The sequence below is a fragment of the Pangasianodon hypophthalmus genome, chromosome 27, assembly GCF_027358585.1.
Source record: "Pangasianodon hypophthalmus isolate fPanHyp1 chromosome 27, fPanHyp1.pri, whole genome shotgun sequence".
Lineage (NCBI taxonomy): Eukaryota > Metazoa > Chordata > Actinopteri > Siluriformes > Pangasiidae > Pangasianodon > Pangasianodon hypophthalmus.
Genome location: NC_069736.1, coordinates 15,999,059 through 16,017,988, shown reverse-complemented (window position 1 = coordinate 16,017,988; position 18,930 = coordinate 15,999,059). Strand labels below are relative to the sequence as shown.

General features: G+C 37.8%; 1 protein-coding gene across 2 annotated transcripts; it reads right to left on the bottom strand.

The window, feature by feature from the left end:
• Window positions 1-2,721: 2,721 nt before the first annotated feature.
• On the bottom strand, window positions 2,722-18,774 carry atp1b2b (ATPase Na+/K+ transporting subunit beta 2b). Of its 2 annotated transcripts, XM_034300916.2 has the most exons (8): window positions 18,259-18,774; window positions 10,091-10,219; window positions 8,531-8,635; window positions 6,963-7,168; window positions 5,936-5,995; window positions 4,487-4,513; window positions 3,938-4,033; window positions 2,722-3,296 (listed from the first exon to the last, which is right to left on the bottom strand). In XM_034300916.2, exons 1-8 carry the CDS (start codon window positions 18,347-18,349, stop codon window positions 3,129-3,131), a joined length of 882 nt encoding a protein of 293 aa, XP_034156807.1. In that variant the 5' UTR covers window positions 18,350-18,774; the 3' UTR covers window positions 2,722-3,128. The 2 variants fall into 2 exon arrangements, with proteins under 2 accessions (XP_034156807.1, XP_034156808.1); XM_034300917.2 differs by lacking the exon at window positions 4,487-4,513 and having other exon boundaries at window positions 18,259-18,772.
• Window positions 18,775-18,930: the final 156 nt, after the last annotated feature.

Here is an 18,930-nt window from a genome sequence, read left to right as displayed (position 1 = left end):
ATTCTCAGCAAGAAATGTCTGTGTGTGTGTGTGTGTGTGTGTGTGTGTGTGTGTGTGTGTGTTGGAGGTTGCTAAATAAACCCTGTATCCGTCTATGAACTCACTTTTTCACCCTGAGCTGTATAGCTAAACGTGCTGTATTAGTTTGTGTATACTATATATGACAAAATACAGAGCACATAGGAGCATTCAATTTTCCATGTAGCTCTTAAGTTTGCATTTTATTTGGTTAATAATTTCAAGCTTAAAACATTTTTTTTTACATTCCATAGCATTACATTCTTCTTTTCAAATGAGAAAGCAACAAGAGTAAAAATACACACTCTGTTTTTTTAAGTTTCGAAGAAAAAAAAAATTGCCACACAATCAAACCATGTATTATATATCTGACTTTCAGATGTACATAGAATAATATATCTATCTATCTATTTATCTATCTATCTATCTATAATGCCTAGAATATACTACATTTCATATTGCTACACTCTGACCAACTCAAAAAGGCAATCTGAAAGATAATATGCCGCGTAATATTGCTTTTTCAACGCATCACCTTTGTCATGGTTATTTGTTTTGTTAGCTGTGAAATGGCAATTAAAACTGTCAGTACAGTTTCTTCAGTGATCCAAGGGGAAAAGATCAGTTTGTCACTTCAGGAAGAAAAAATGATGCAGTTGACGAAATCCGATTTTTCTACCAGGAGGTAGTGTTTTTAAAAATCTGATTTTATATCTTAAATATTGTGGCTATGTGTGTTATGTTTCAAACTCAAAAAGGTCATACCTATGTCTGAATTTGTTATGTAGCTGTCACTTTTTTCATAATATGCCAACAAGAATGGCTGTGACAGACACAGTTAATGATATGTAATACGAAACCTGTGGCTCATGAATATTTATGATTTGGACCCCTGTGGTCTGAAAGATCAGCTATCCACTGCATTATCAAATATGCAGCAGAGAGAAAGAGAGAGAGAGAGAGAGAGAGAGAGAGAGAGACCACAGGAGTCGCCTCCATCACACACACACACACACACACACACACAATTACAGCAGTAAGGAATGGCGGGGTGGGAACAAAAAGAAAAATAAAGGTAAACAAAAAAAGGTGCTAAGCAGCGCTTTGAAAACACACACATACACACACACACACACAGACAATGAAAACAATGAAGTTAGTATGTTCCAGAGTAAGAGAGATCAAGAAGTTTACAAAGAAAGAATGAAAGAAAACAGAGATCAAGAAATGAACAAAGAAAGAATCCAGAAAAGGAAAGAAAGAAAGCAAGCAAATTAAAGAAAAGAAAAGAAATGAAAAGACGAGAAAAGGAGAAAAGATCATTTGATATGAAGAAAAAGAAAAAAAAAAGGAAAAGGGGGGGATGGGATGGAGTGATGACATGCTCTCCCTGTCCTGGATTATCCAATCAGATTAACAGATTAGGCAGGTAGAGGGAGAGCACACATATCTGCTCTGCTGGAGGACACACTGTGTGTGCATGTGTGTGTGTGTGTGTGCCCCTTAATCAAAGAGCAAAAAGGAAGTGAGACAAAATAGATGGATTTGTCTCATCCCAGGTGAGCATACTGAGAAAAAAAGTTGAGTGAAAAAAGATGAGTGCAGCTGTTTTTGTTTTATGTGTGGAATGATTTCTTATTTATGAAAAAAAAAACCTAAGACACTCCACTTTTCGTACTTTTCTACCATCTCTATCACTCGACTATTAACGGAGAGTGAATGCTCTCAAAAATATATAAGACATAGAACAGAATGAGGATAAAGGAAAGAAATGCACACACACACACACATACACACACACACACACACACACACCCTTAGTCGCATATATAACCATATATGCACGTGTGCACGCTCCATCATAAGCACACAAATCTTCATTTTCACTCATCAATCAAACTAGACCAAGTGCAAATCAATACAAACAACAGCATCCTTTTTTTAAAATCTACATGAAATACATTATTATACATGCAAAACTATAATATATTACTTATTTATACATTTAGATATATATAAATAAGCATAAAAAGATACACCTCATGTAAATAAGGTGTGCTGGATGGAGAACGTGTGCGTGACGTCAGCAGTGATGGTAAAATGAGAGCAAATTTTAGAAAGAGTGCCGTGTTTTCTGGATTCTAGCGCTTTTTCGCCCTTTTAGACACAGTAGTAACATACACGTTATAATTTTTCATCTAATGTTGTCATCTGGTTATATTTATATTTATAACATGTAAAAATACAACCATTAAAAGCAGCCTATACATGAACGATACAATGACTCGTGCCAATATTTTCTGATATATGGGGACACTTCGGTGGGCGGTCTCTTGTACCTGTTGGCCAATCAGAGACGAGTATTTTCCACAGCTGGTGTAAATGAAGTCAAATCGGGTGGAAAATGTAGCTAGCGTACAGCTGTATGGGTGAAATGTTCTCTATATACGTCAGCCATTTTTATATATATATATAAAAACGCCCAGTTACTTATATTACGAAGCGTCATGTTTATTGATATCTGAGGAATTTCAGGGTGGAAGTAGACATCGTATACTCTGGTACACGTTGTACTTTAGAAAATATACGTATCATTAGTGTGTAAGCGTAGGAGAGTATTCACACACATACACACTCACATGCAGAAAAAAGGTGTTAACAAGAAAACTACACTCATATTTTTTAACACCCTCTCGCTCTTGATTCGTATTGTACAATTTTAATGTCGGTGTTTTGCCCCATTTTGAGTCATGTGATCTGATCAATCACACCCTTGCCATCTCTCCATCAAATCCTCACTGCTTTCGATCATAAATGTCTCTTTTACATTATAGTCATGCAGTATAAATAGATTTCTCAGATAAAATTGGTAATACTTGTAAACACTCAGTGTATATACACACACACGCACACACAAAGACACACACAAATTCGGCTTATTTTTGATGACTTCAGTAACACGTTTGATCATTTGAGACTGTTGTGTCTGGTGTGTTTTTCTCGGAGCATCCTGTATACGATATGATAGAGTGCATGGGGGATGTGTGTATAAAGCAGATGTATATGTGTATACACAAGAGCGTATAAAGACGGCACCGACTTCCTTCAAATTATTTTCTGGAGTTGATCCTCAGCTTGAACGAGACGCGGCCGGCAAACTTATCGCGGTCATTGTTAGTGTGGATGTTGTTGGCGATGATCTTGCACTCCACGTTCACTTCGGCGTTCAGCGTGATGTTCAGGAACTTGACGGCCACCAGAGGCTGAGAGTAGTTCACCTGCCGTGGAGAGCGATGGTTACTAGCTGATTTTTACTGTGATCTCCGTGTATTGGCTGATAATGTGATTAGTTTAATGTGTCACTAGTTTTTTCCCACTTTTTCTCCCCAACTGGGTCACCTGCCAATTCCTACCCACCAGCCAGCTCCCCCATCATACGACAGCTACTGGGGAGGGTGAAGGCTATTCCGTGCATCCTCCAAGACATGTAAAGCCAGCCAGCAGACTGCGTAACACACTCAGAGAAAAGCGCTATCTACCCTCTTCCACATACATGTGTTCACAGACACCAAGGATTGGCTAGTGTCACTGTGATTGATAGGGGAGTGTGAGTACGCCATCCCTCCCACACACTCTTCATGATTTCTGTCTTATATTCTGTCTAATATTAACTTCAAGAGAAAGTGAAGGAATGACTGTTTATACCCACTATCACGTAAGTGATAACAGGAGCTAATGTTTCGCAAACGTCCCACAACATTAAACTTAACTACAAATAGACATCGATCACAACATGTTGTTGTTTTATAAATGAAAACTACAAACACCAGCAAACTGCTGTGGTAAAAAAAAAAAAGAGTAAAAACCTTTTTTCCATTTCTTATTTATCGTAACATAATTTTTCTGTGTTGGTACGTACCTGTGCCTTCTTGCCGTAGTATGGGAAGTACATGAGGTTGAAGGTGCCATTGGGAGGAAAGTATGCCACCTCCCCCATCTTGTCTGAGTCATCACCCTAGAGCAAGAGTTTATGAGCCAGACAGAACGAGAAAGATAGAGAGTTGATAGGAAAGGACAGTCTATCAAATTTAAACCTTTTCAATCCAGAAAAAAGACCAGAAGAAATAACAGTACTGCCTAATCTTTCACCTTTCATTACATGTGCACTTCAGGTCTGTCCAAACGCAACCCCATCCATCTTTCTATAACTTTTTACTGTATTTACTTTGACTGTAGTAGCCATTGATATGAAATGACTACATCAATCAGATAGAGCTAAAATTCTTTCATAAGTTCGTTTAATACCTTTAACTAACTGCATTTTACACCATAACTTCTCAATTCTGAAATGTGCTAATTCTATGTCTATTTCTACAATAAATAATAGCTACTTCTGCTTCTAATTAAGCTAAATTATATCTAGTTCTACATCTATTTTCTACTACTTTGGTATTTCTGTCATTCTTACCCATTCATCTAGGTTGATTTTGTATTTCTTAAAGAGGAAAACAAGAAGAAAATGTACGAACAATTGAAGGGATAAGTAAAAAGGGGAACAGTCAATAATTAAAGTTTACAGATTAAGAAAAGAGAGTGGGTGGAAATGGGACAAGAACAAAAAAAATCAGTTTGACACTAAGTTAATACAACTGATAATATTCCTGGAAAGCAAAACCCATTTAAATTTTCCTAACGTAATGTATTTGATGAACATATACAGTATATTTACTTACTAATAATAACTAGATGTAGGACCACTGGAAAAGCAAATGGAAAAGTTTCCATTTAAATATGTAGCATTTAAATATGTAGCAAATATATTTCAAATGACAGTATGAATTACTGTATGATTCCATACACTGATCTAACATGACAAGCTGCATTTTTTTGTCTTATTAACTCCAATAGAGAGAAAATAGAGAGGCTGAAGAGGGAATGAATGTTTATAGGTGACACAACATTAACTGTATCTATAAACAGATAAAAATGTATGATGTGTCGATCTTTAATTTAGGAAAAAATGTTAGCTTGAGTAAACTGCTGTAGCAGATGAGGAATAAAACCCTTTGGGATGTCTCCTTCAACCTTTGGAGTAGTAACAGTAACTTCACAACACCTCATTGTAGATTATATTCTTGTAACAGCAAGTGTTTTATTTCTTACTTAAAATATGGTTTATCTAACTGCTACCTTTCAGAGTGGTAAATGTGATCATTTTAGGTTTCATGTTGCCACAGACATGACGTTATTTACGAGTCTAAAAACATGAACAGCTCCCAGTAGAAGCTCCCAGTCATCTTGTAATTACTGTAATTCTGACATGGCGTGAATGCTATTCCAAAATGATACCATCATCCTACAATACTTTCTAACTGAGGAAAGAGTTTTAAACCCAGACTCAGAGAGTCAAAACATAACTTAATACCTTTGGACTTAATGTCCATGGTGTGCATTTACAGTAGTGAAACTGTAAACCCGATTACAATCAGTCCTACCCCGGTACGCCGTGCTGTCCTGAAACGATCCATCAAATTCTCTCTAGTTGTTTCCAACTGGGTTTGCATTACATATATATACAGTATATACATGTATACATACATACATGTATACATACATATACATACATACATACATACATACATATATATACATACATACATATATATATATACATACATACACACACTATATTTTGTTTAAGTCTACGGATGCTTGGAAATACGTTATGTGAGATTGAATCGGACATTGATTGAGTCTGAGCTAAAGGAAACAATTTTACGATCAGCTAATCTAACATTTAGTCTGCTGTGTGAACAGGGTTAATGAAAGTTTAATAGGAAATAGATCCTGATTGCTGAAAGAAACAAAAAGACGCCTAGGGAAAAAAAAAAGTGGACAAAAGAGAGAGATGGATTACCTTAGGACCACAACTAACAGCCGGTGCCGGGCCATCCTTCCCTGGCAGCATACCAATCACCTGAGAGAGAGAGAGAGAGAGAGAGAGAGAGAGAGAGAGAGGGAGAGTCAACCAAAAGTGAAGGTGAGTCACATTAGAAAACTAAACCAGCTCTGGTGAATAATGGATGGTAAGTAGGCCGCTTTCCACATGTATCATTACTAGACTATGTAGTGAATAATTATATTATCATGTCAGCTATCTAGGAGTCTAGATTTCCAAGAGACACATTTAACCACAAATCAATAGACCGCAAGGAAAATAAGTATTTGGCCTTCCAGCATTATTATTATTATTATTATTATTATTATTATTATTATTATTTTAAAAAAACTTCTTTGTATTTTCAATTCATCAAAATGAATAAAACATGTACCAAAATGTGCTGGGAGCAAGTTGAGCTTTTTTTATTTTTAGAAATGCAAATAAATCACATGTCACAAATCATATGTCACATCCCATTCCAGATTTAGTCCCCCTTTGCTGTTATAATAACCTCCCCTCTTCTGGGAAGGCTTTCCACTAGAGTCTGGTGCGTGGCTATGGGGATTTGTGTTCATTCATCTACAACGGCATTAGTGAGGTCAGAACGGGTTTGGGCCTTTTAGCTCCAGTAAAGTGAAACTGTAATGCTACAGCACACAAAGACATCCTATACAATTGTGTGCTTGTAACTTTGTGGCAACCGTTTGGAGAATCACATATGGGTGTGATGGTCAGTTATCCACAAACTTTTGGCCATAGAGTGTATAATGCAAATATTTTTTAAGCCTTCCTATCAAATCCTAAGTGAACATTAATTTTTTTCACTTGTGCATCATATTTGTAATATCTCATATTTGAGCTTAGAATTTAGACCCTAAAGTGCACAAAGCTCAAATAAGTCAAATTAGTAACTCCTAAAACAGTCTTCTAGCAAGATTACATGTACATGGAGATTTCACATTCGTATTTCACTCCTCCTCCTCGCATAGTTTTGTTTTCCTACCCGGTTGAGCTTGATGATGACGCATGGCCTGCCATCGAAGTAGCCATAGTAGCGGTCAGTGAGGCCTGAGCATTCCTCCAGCATGGAGCGCTTGAACTGGCACGAGCGCTTAGGGATGTTCTTCACGCTGTCGCTGTCCTCTTGGATGAAGTACTGGTCTGGCGTACAAGCCACGTTATTCTGCTCCTGCACTGAGTCGTTGTAGGCTGCAGAGGCACAGGATCAGAGCAGTTAGTGGCCAAATGGGGAGCTATTACCTCTGAAGATATGGATGGAGGTTAACACATTTTGGCCAATTTTCTTCTATTTTAAGAAAATTTGTATTTTAATGCTCTTAATATACATAGTAGAAGTTAAAGTACCCTTGATCTTCACCGTTACCCTCACACAGTTTAAAAAAAAAAAAAAAACAACTATAAATATGCATAATATCAAAATTTTCAGGAATTTCAGGATTTACTTACAATGGCTACAGTTTACTGAGGATAACACTAGTACACAGCTAGCCAGCTAGCTAACTGCTAGTGAAATAGCTTGGAAACAAATTAAGTTTCAGGATGTGAGTTTTAACTGTATTTATAGTATTACAGCAGCCAACCCTGTCAAAATAAACCACAATAACCAACCATTTATTCATCACAAACATTAGCTAAGCAAGCTAGCTAGTCAGCCTAGAAGGCAGGGTGTGTTTCTTTAAGTCTTTGGTTAACATGTTGTTATTTTCTGATAATTGTCTATTTTAAAGTGCAAGAACAAAACTTTATAGACACTGCAATGATTTCCCTTGACATTTAAAAAGGAAAGTCGAGGAAGAAAGAAAGAGACAGGTGCCGTATTGAAGCCATGGTGAAAACTAAGTGGTGGCCATTTTGATTTGTTCCCTGTCCCCTGTGTCAGTTTCCTGACACAGTTTTTTATTCTCTGTTATTTGAAACAGAGATCACTGCACACATAAAGCAATCTGCAGTTTAGGAGAACACAGGCACACCTTTCATGTCAGAATTTGTTCCTTATACATATATATATATATATAGTGCCCTATTTAAGGAGTAGCCATTTTGTAGTGTTGTCTGAATTCTCAGTGGATAAACTGTATTACTTGGTGAGCTCACTATATTATTACCCATAGTTCACTAAAAATCATGAGTAGACACTAAACTTTATATATAATGGTATTTCCGGAGTGTTCTCCATTATGGCTACCCCCAATATGGTGCTCTATACAGAGCGGTCTACAGGTTGTAGTAAATAATGAACTGACACTGGCCCAACATCTATTTTAGGTGTCTATATTAAAGTGTTGTGCCAACATTGGGCCAACATTGGCAAAGGAGCACTTTTCATGACAACCCTTCCAATTTTGAGCAAACGGACTTCAAGCCAATGTTGACCCAACTTCGGCAACGTTGGCAAGATTGGATTTAAATGTGGCAGAAAGTTTGTTGGCCCTGATGGCACAATGGTTACCAAACAGAAAAAAAAACTATGTTGGTTTTGGCCTCACTGTCTATCTGGTGAACAAGTGAAGGAATGATATTAGACTCAGCGTCAGTATGTCACAGACTTACTGGAGAGGAAGTTGTTCAGAGCCTGCACGTGTGAGTCCCAGCTCTCGGTGTTCTCCTTGGTGTAGATAATCTCCAGGTCTTTACCTGTAGGCCTGATCATCATGCCTACCAAAAGAGAGAGGGAGGGAGAGAGAGAGAGAAGATGTTATTTGGGCTAATATACATGGATACTGTGCCACATAAAAGATTCAGTATGAAAAAAATCATCATAATGCTGAATTATCTTAGGATAATTGTATTAGTCTATAATGCTCTACATAAATTAACACACTCAGCTATTCCAGGCAATGAGCAGAAATCTGCTAAACAGTTATGTCCTCTAGCTATATATTAGAGATAAAATAGCTAACTTCAGGTTTCTTTAATTACACAATCATCTAAATGTGGCGTTTGCAATGATAGACGACCCTTTTGGAATCAGGAACATTCAGGTATGTGGAAACAGGATGAAAATAAAAACACTAGCCAGACATCCAATAATAGTTTTATTTGTGCTGGAAGGAGGGAACACCAGTTTCTGATGTCATTCATCAAAAACTTTATCAGTAGAGGAAACAGAGTATGGCTACAGAAATTTGTCCTAGTTTTATTTGTATGCATTTAACTAGCTAACTATCTCGCCACACGTTATTATATTATGTAGCTACCATTTTTAACCTAGCAATCAAAACATGGGACTGGTCAAGCTTCGGAGCTTCCAATGGACTAAGTAGTGGATTGATCATTTTCTACTACATTGGAGAGGTTTCCTACAATGGCTGACATTTTATTAAAAACTAATCAGACATTTACTGTTACACTATCTCTATGATATAGATTATAAGAACTAAGGTAAGCCAAAGACCATAAATCTGACCAATATCATGTTTACTGTCACTTTCTCAGTATTTGGCATATTCACTTGAATGTGTTTTTTCTTCAGCCAGGCTCCAAATAATTTCACAAACTGCTGTTCAAAGCATTGCTGACATTCCTCTGTTACATTTTTTGACCAAACATGTGAATTTGACCCACTAATTTGACCACAGGTTGGGAGACAAATCAAATGTAACGTTTTCAAACACAGTCTATTTGTCTGTTTGCCTAGTATACAGTAGTTATTTATGATTTATACAATTTGTTAGGACAATGTAACAATTAGGAGTCGCTTAGAGTAAAGTGGCCATTGCTTTTACCATAGATTATGGTGGTCAGTGGTTAAGGAACACCACTTAAAAATGGACTGTTATTAATGCTTTTCATCCAACCAGAGAACATGATCTCATGGAAAATTAATACAAATTTAAATGAGCGAGGTTGAAACAATTTGGTTCACTTTAATATGAATAATGTAAGAAAGGTTATGAACGCTTAGTCTGCATTTAATCCTAAATTACAAAATTTTTCATGAGAATGAGACCGTGATGACATAAATTTTCAGAACCAATTCTATTATATTCTGTTATATTTACTGTAAGGTACATCTTTATCATCTGCATATGGAATGTGAACATAGTGCATTCTAAATAATATTATTATTATTATTATTATTATTATTATTATTATTATTGTGTGGGTTACCTGGTGTAGCAAGCCTGTCCTGGTAGGTGGGTTTGTTATCATCAAGGGTCAGAAGCATGACGTAGATGGTGACACTGAATAATCCGGCCAGGAAGATGTAGAAGGCCAGGTAGAACAAGAAGATCAGGCCTGTGAATGCAAACACACATATCAGAATATATATTTATACAAAGTATGTATATATACACAGTATATTCACATACATCCCCTCAATATTTACTCCCCAGATTTAATCTTTGGTTCTTTGGTTCTTAATTACTCCAGCTAAATGTAAGACGGGCGTGAAGATGGAGCAGAATAGGACATGCTGTGGGTTTCATTTATAGGATTTATAGTTGAAATAATCTGAGTATGCAAACATTTGCACACAAATTGGCACCTAGGGAGCATACGGTGTTTCATTCCTAACAAAATATTATTTCCCTTCCCTTCCTTGATTGAATCACCATGGCTAAATTAAACGTCAGTCCAAAACTCTAGGGCTCAACTGATATATCAGTCGGCTTAAAAACTGGCCAATGTTGAAGTTCCTCAGCCTGCTCGTCTTCCCAATGGGTATCATGGTTATAACGGACCATTTACAAACATACAATCTAAGCATTAAAGGATTTAAGCTATTACTCAATCTGATTGGTCAGAAAGGGTTAATTCATTTTCTATAACAGCAGCTCTGACAGCAATGCAGCTACAAATCACAGGTTTCTATTAATGTGCTTGTTTTTATATATCATTGTTTCTATAGTAACAGATCATTCACAGGGACTTATCTACTTCGGACACTCTATATAATCTAAGACTAATAATAATCAGATTAAAAGACGTCCTGTACAGTCACATTTTCTGTGAAGAGGTGTATATTTACAGTAACCTTTACGAAAGGAGTCTCCAGTGTCAGCGATTTGTAGCTGTGAGAGGTAAAGTAAGTAAATTTTAGTTTTCCAACATGGGAAGGTCTTTAGGACAGAAGATATTGCACCTTACAGCTTCTCAGGAACTTGGCAAGCATAACAAACATCCCACATGTGTTTTATGGTTTACTTAACTAAAGCTATTGGTTTAATTTTAGATTATATCCATTTGACTCATGTAATTTCAGCTTCATATAATCAGTATTAATAAAACTTACACACAAATTCTACAAGAAGGACCAACATGACCGGACGGCATTGCAGTGGACGCTCGTTACTAATGCATAAGAAGAAAAATCAATTTCCTATAAGCATGTGCTTATCTGTTTCCACTTTGCTGACTAGTGTATTGCAGATGGGGGTAGTGTGGCTTCAGAGTGGTCACTCCACAATCAGCAAAATGACATCAGGGAATCCCATCAGGCCAAAACAAAACTCAAGATTAATGGCATTTGCACCACCCACTGCAAACGTGTCCCATTTTGCAACTGTTTATCAACCGAGGGTGTTGAGTAATTTGACTCATTTCAGTAATGACGGAGTTGCTATGCCTAATTTGCTAACTTCAGTTAAATATCAATGTTTCCTGTAGAGTCTGGTGTAACACACGCATCACAAGTTCCATATTGACGAGCTTAGCTAAGGTTAGCTAACTGGCTTAAACCAGTTATTGTTTTTATGGACTGTCTGAACAACCATAGCACTTTCTGACAAACTTCCAGTCTTCGAACATGTTTGACTGCAGACAGACGCTCTTGACAAGATCGATAAACAATTTAAGTAACAAGATAACAAGTTAAGTCTTATAACTTACATTATAGCAGCTATAAACAGTCATTCCCTAACTTCTCTCTTTTTTTCTCACTAAAAGTAATAAGGTATAAAATGCAGAGTATCATGTTACAGTTAATCCACACGGCGTGGACTGTTAGGAAGCGCTGATACTGGAGACTCCTTCTTCAATGTATTAATACAATTTATTATTTGGCTTAGATTATGTATAAAATGTATACACTGTATAGCCTACATAAGTCCCTGTGCAAGTTTTTATTATAGAAATATTAACGTATCCGAACACACGCATTAATATAAACATGTGATTTGCCGGAATTGCTGCAGTCATAGAAAATGTTATAGAAATGTTATAGGCCAATCAGAATTGAGAGGTCATCAATTGAGAGTGCTGTGGTATAATCTGATTATCATTTCATGCATTTTCATACATTATCAAGTCAATTCAAAACATCAATTTGGTTCAATGTTCTGAATTCCCCAGAGCTTGCACAGAAACAGGTAAGTGGAAGCCGCACTTGTGGGACTTCAACACACTGCAGTATGTCAGGACATCTGAGCCGCAGGCAGACAACATCATCCAGGGACACACAATGAGTCCGAACAGACCCTCTCTCTCTCTCTCTCTCTCTCTCTCTCTCTCTCTCTCTCTCTCTGCAAGATATCAGATTCCTGCTCTCACTCTCTCTCTCACACTGATTGATCAAAAGCATGAGGATGGCGGGAGCCTACGCTGTCAGCTCCGGTTACACACTCCTGAGGGTTTGAGTGATATTGTGAGCTTTGTGTGATGACCAATGACAAGAAAATAAAGCTGTAAGAAGAATGTGGCTTTTATCTGGAAAACCAAGAGCCTACACAATTACTTTTAGTTATTGGGGAAGGTCAAAACCTGTTAAAGACTAAATGACCCTTAAGTCCGTGAATGTAAGAATATGGCTTTAAAAGCATGCTGTATTTTGACCTAGTTTTAACCTATTTTAGGTATCACTTTTCAAATTAAATATAAATATTATGCAAAGATGTGTTTAAGATGAAAGAGTCGTAAACAGTGTCAGCCCAGTCAGACGTTTTCCGACACAGGAAAATCAAGAGGCAGTGTACACTTTATGGTTGCTTAGTAACAATGTTGTTTTTTATTGTTTCATTAACTATTAAAAAAGAGAGGCAGGTGAAGGAACGGCTCTTTATAGATGCTATAATGTAAGTGAGAACAGGAACTAACCTGTTTTGTGGATGTTCCACAACACTAATGTGACTATAACCAGATAAAAATATGTTGTGTCATTTATTAATAAAAATAAAAACTGGAATCATTGGTGAATTGCTGTGGTATTAAAGGAATAAAACACAATACTATGTGCTGTAATTGAAAAACAGAAGGGTAACAGTAGCTCCGTTTCACGTCAGGCTGCAAAACACTACCAAACCGTTGATTATTTTCCTATAACAGCATGTCCCGAGGTGTTTTATTTCTTTCTAAGCCACTCTAGTACACTGCTCAATGGTAAAAGCCTATAAAACATTATTATGAAGAATGTGTGTGTGTGTGTGTGTGAATACAATGCTTTAACCAGACACTCTGTGTAGGTCAGCTTTCTCTGTATAAATATTCACACACACACACACACACACACTTTAGAACAGTATCTGCAGTCTTAGAAAAGCATCTCTGTAGTTCTGACCTAAAATAGCCCTGCGTTTCAGATAAGCTCATCTTCCCGTTGTCTTCGTCAGTTTATACGCACTAATGTGTCACTGCAGTGTAACAGATGACACCCGTCTCTCTCCCTCTCCCTCTCTCTCACCCCCAACCCCCCCGCCGAACTGTCTCTCCTTGATGAATGCCTTCTGCACTCTCTTATCGCTCTAATCAGACGGCTCAGCCGAAAGAGGAGCACAAAGATCTGAGCTGCGCATGATTAATTGAATTAAAGCAAACACAAACACACAGACGTCTTTAGATCTTTCTGCTCCTCAAAGCTGATTGATTCAATCAGACTTCAGTCAGGTGTGTGAGCTCACAGCTGCTGCAGGGCTGCTCACGGTTCCAGTCGGCGCACAAAGGGGAATAAAAAGCAACCTGTTCCTCTCTGATCTTTACAAAGTAATACAATACAAGCAGTAAAAGCTGTGTTGTTTGATGACTCAAATTAAGAATGCATTTAACATATATAAATAAAATGTATAAATAAAATTTATATAAATAAAAATAAAAATTAAAAAAAAAAATTCCAAGAGTGTAGCATTTGGGATGTTTGATAAAATGTCATGTCCAAACTAAACAGGACGTTTGGGACAGACCCTAAGAGATAGCTGGGAAGCTCCACACAGTGTCTGCAGTGCTTCATCAGCACATACACACACACACACACACACACACACTGTATGAATGTTTAAGCAGTCTGAAGCTGCAGATGGAGCATGTGTGTGTGTGTGTGTGTGTGTGTGTGCAGAGCCTGTAACAGCTCTCATGAGTGTTACTGGACACTTTGAAAGCCAATGTTGTGATATACTGCATTCCCACGGAACACAAACCCATAACTCAGCGCTGGCGTTTTCTCAATTCCTCCAAACCTGATCAATATGTTTAATGAGCAGGGCTATCAGTTCTCAACTCACCACTGTTTTTGAGTAACTAACTGATTTTATGTAATGGTCGTAACCTGCACCTGCTCAGAATGGACTGTCACATTGGATCAAACCTTATACCAAGTAATTAAAATAAGCAAGGAATAAAAGGCTTGGCTCATGCTGTAATAGGAAAATAATCAACAAATAAGCTTGTCATGTTACCAAGACACCTCAAACCTCAAACTCCTTTCCCATGGCGGAAAACTTTTACAAAGCACTGACACTGGAGACTCCTTCCATAAATGTTAAAAAAAAAAAATCAAATGTCATCAAAGCAATGAAAAGACTTTTTTCTTAGTTGAAAACCAAGATGGTTTAAATTGTCTGAGCTACTCTTACACTGCAAAAATGACATGTAGGCAAGTGAAAAGTGAATATAGTCAATTTTTATAGTATTTCCTATTATAAGATTAATAAAAGATTATTAAACCTATTTCTACATTTTTTTTTACTAATTTCAAACTTGAAATAGTCTTGTTCTATTTCTACTGGCAGATCATTTTGCTAATTTTAAGCATTTATTTCTAGAAAGAAGCAAAATGATCTGCCAATAGAATAAGAAAATTTAAAGCTTGAAATAAGTAAAATGTCTAGAAATTTGTTACTTTATATTAGGTTTAATGTAATCCTATAACAGGAAAAACTAGATACATTCAAGATATTTTCACTTGCTAAGGTGTCTTTTTTTTGCAGTGTATTTATTAAATTTTCTGACCAATCAGATTTGAGAATTCATCAGGGCTGTGGTCAATGTAAATCGTCACTAATATTTTTAGATTCCATGATGGAAAATAGAATCAAATGAATGCAAGTCTATGGGCGAAACTTATTTCGATCAGTGTGGGTCTCTAATATGTATATCAATGTTAGACAGCTATGCCAGCTTGTGCAACCCAACCTTGTTCAATTTCGCTCGATATCATAATAATGACATCATAAGAAAGACTAGGAAAGCCAGTCCAGACCTTGTTTACCCAACATGTTAGCCATAAATGTCAACCATTCTTCCGCAAAAATTCTTACGCATCATGACACCATGGATCTTATGAATCATGACAATGTGTCTATTCTGTTCAGTGCCATTTCACTAATTTCCCAGCAGACTTGTCAGAATCTGTCAGCAAACATTTATCGTACATGAGACGATTGGCAAGTCATGGAATCCTGCCACAATTTAAAAACCAAGCATTGCTTGATTGGCTGGTAACATTGGTGCATGGTTTCCTTAAGTAAGCCTGTGAGGCAGATCCCAGGTTAGCTTTAAGCCCAAGTAATGAGGACAAACGCTAATGAGGCCAAAAATACCAGCGTTCAGGCTAGAAACAGAATCATTAAAGAGCCTTAGAGAACACAGAGGCTTAAGCAGGAAAAAAAGTCATAAGGACGACCATTTTGTCTCTGTCTGTATCTCGAACAGGCACACATACACAATACACAAGTCTTACTGGCACTGGTGTTAATTTAATGATTCTAGTACAAGGGAATAAAAAAAAAACAGTAGCATTATCAGTCATTACCACAAATTATAGTGTAAAATTATATAGGCAAAGCCGTTTTCTCTCTGCTCTAATTTACTGTAATAGGACACGCTCACATGCAACAAGATCTCCTAATAGATCTATAATTAATCCATTTATAATAATTCATTTATACCCTATTTGTGTCTTGAATAATAGTTCAAACCACCCTGCTGGGGAAAAGGGCCTATTAGAGCAGGATTACCTCTTATTCACTCTCATGACGGCAGAAGACGCCCTCAGAAGTGAATACTGTTCTATAAAGACTCCACAAACTCTAATCTTTTTTTACTTAAATTCAATTGTCGAGCCTTACCAACCCTAAGGCCTTTCTCCTATACAGAGCAGCTAATGACACATCTAAAGCGGTGGCCCTGTTCTAACGTTACAGGCTCCTCCCTGTCAGCCTTGGCTGCTGTACAAACCCGTTCAAGGTAAATAGCAAAATCCCCAGTGTTGAATTAACACCTATAGTGTAGAGCTGTTCCCAGGTGGACCCAAGAACACTAAGTGTTGATGAGACGCTGGGGATTTGGCTGTGTTGTGTGCTTTCATGTTAGCGCTTGAATGGAGGAAGCAAGTGCCAGATATATTAAATGGGAAATACTAGCATGCTACATGCTAGCATTTATTGGTAACAAGTACTGCAGCAACATTTTTTTCATGTGAGTCATATTTTGCACTTTCAAAGCCAGAATTTTGATGTTTTTCAAATGCACTGGATGGCTAGTTAGCTAGCCTGGTTCATATTTGATATTTGATTTCCTCCTAGTGTAAAAATGTACATAGTCATTGGTTAGAAATGTAAGCCCATTTGTGTCAATGGTGGAATCAGTGATGCTTAAAAGTAAGCTGAATTTATAAAAATAAAGAATTTGGCTATGCACCATAACCACCAAAACTAATCATACTATTCCATGATGGAACACACTGGCAACTCGGGTATACCATGATGGAATAGTATCATGTTGGGAAGCACGTATTCCATGATGGAATAGTAAAGACGTTGGGAACTTGGGTATTCCATAATGGAATAGTGACGCGTTGGGAACTCGGGTATTCCATAATGGAATAGTATCACATTGGGGATTCAGGTATTCCATGATGGAATAGTCAAGACATCATGAACTCTAATATTCCATGAAGGAATAGTGACGCATTGGAACTCGGGTATTCCATGATGGAATAGTACCATGTTGGGAACTCGGGTATTCCATGATGGAATAGTATTATGTTAGGAACTCAAGTATTCCATGATGGAATAGTACCATGTTGGGAACTCGGGTATTCCATGATGGAATAGTGACACGTTGGGAAATCGGGTATTCCATGATGGAATAGTGACACGTTGGGAACTCGGGTATTCCATGATGGAATAGTAAAGACATTGGGAACTCGGGTATTCCATGATGGAATAGTAAAGACGTTGGGAATTCTGGTATTCCATGATGGAATAGTAAAGATATTGGGAACTGGGGTATTCCATGATGGAATAGTAAAGATATTGGGAACTCGGGTATTCCATGATGGAATAGTATTACGTTAGGAACTCGGGTATTCCATGATGGAAGAGTGACACATTGGGAAATTGGGTATTCCATGATGGAATAGTAAAGACGTTGGGAACTCGGGTATTCCATGATGGAATAGTGACACATTGGGAAATTGGGTACCAAAATTGTTTCCATTTTCCCCAGCTTGTGTGTATTCAAAGGTCAATTAATACCGTGATACTGTCAAACCGTGATATTTTTAGACTCGATTATCAAAGTGTAACACTCAATAAGGAACAGTGTTACAGCAGTAACCAGGATGCCAGGAGAAATCTTCTAGTTTTATTTCTGGGAGGGTCCTCCTAGGCTGTAGCTGGCTACTGGGAATTGTCCCTACCTTCCCCCCTCATTTCCAGCCCCCATGCTGATAAGAGATTCCAATGTAACCCTGGCATTTAATTCAGCACCATGATGATGTGCCATGTAAGCCGGGCTGCAGTAATCTGGAGCTAATCCTCAGAGGTCCATGTCTCTGCAGCCCACAATCTGCCTAGTATTAGATATTCCTCAAAAGCATGCTTTTTTTTTTTTTTTGGTTTGAAAGACCTCTTGTTGTCAAAGTCCCCAAATGGAGAAGGGAGGAAAATAGAAATGCAATGCAAAATTGGAGCAATCTAATCCAGAAATCTGATGAATCTGATGTTATGTAGAAATATGAAGCAAGTGTGTAGGTGTAAAATGCATGAGAAGGAGAAGCTTATATAAGGTGTGAATGGTATTAATGATTGTTGGTGATTCCTTCATGGAGGTGATGCGGTTCTTACCCCAGCTGCTGGCGGTCCTCCCGCAGAACTCGCGCGTCCTCGGGTTCCAGATGAACTCTTTCCATTCGCTCTTGTTGCCGTCTTTTGCCATTTTCTTTGCTATTTGATGCAAGAATGATGCAGTCACTGAACTAAAGCCTGAGGTTTAACGCACACACACGCACACACACGCACGCACGCACGCACACACACGCACACACCCAAACACGCACACACACACACACACACACACACTGAGAGCTATTCAAGCAGAGAAAGGGTTAACCCGATCTGTGCTATTAGATTCCTATCTATTAATCTCAGCCAACTGAAAATGACTCTTAAGGCACGTCTGAAGAGATCACAGCCTATTAGCTTATTAAATGAAAAAACTAAAATAAAATAAATAAAAAGAAGGATGAATGGAGGAGGAGGGACGTTCCGCGGCCGGCTGGTTATCTCATCGCAATGCGCATGCGCCGACAGCAGCCCCGGGGCGATCCGCAGAGCGGTGCAGTGCAGGAAAAAAAGTGCCGACACTGCGGTAAGACAAAAAAAAAGAAAAAAAAAAAAAAAAACGTCGTCTCTCTGCCTCTCAGCGCTTCACAACTCGACCCCCCTCCTCTCAGAGAAGGAAATAAGATCACCCCTCCTGCGAACCGACGCAAAGCCGATTTACCTCCCACTGGCCAA

What these genes read in the sequence shown, in the direction of transcription:
- atp1b2b (XM_034300916.2), bottom strand. Translation starts at nt 18,349, where the DNA reads ATGGCAAAAGACGGCAACAAGAGCGAATGGAAAGAGTTCATCTGGAAC. An exon ending in TCTGAACAACTTCCTCTCCA is followed by an intron (nt 7,169 to 8,530) that starts GTAAGTCTGTGA and finishes GTGCCTCTGCAG; the next exon opens with CCTACAACGACTCAGTGCAG. An exon ending in AAATCAACCTAGATGAATGG is followed by an intron (nt 4,034 to 4,486) that starts GTAAGAATGACA and finishes CTCTTGCTCTAG; the next exon opens with GGTGATGACTCAGACAAGAT.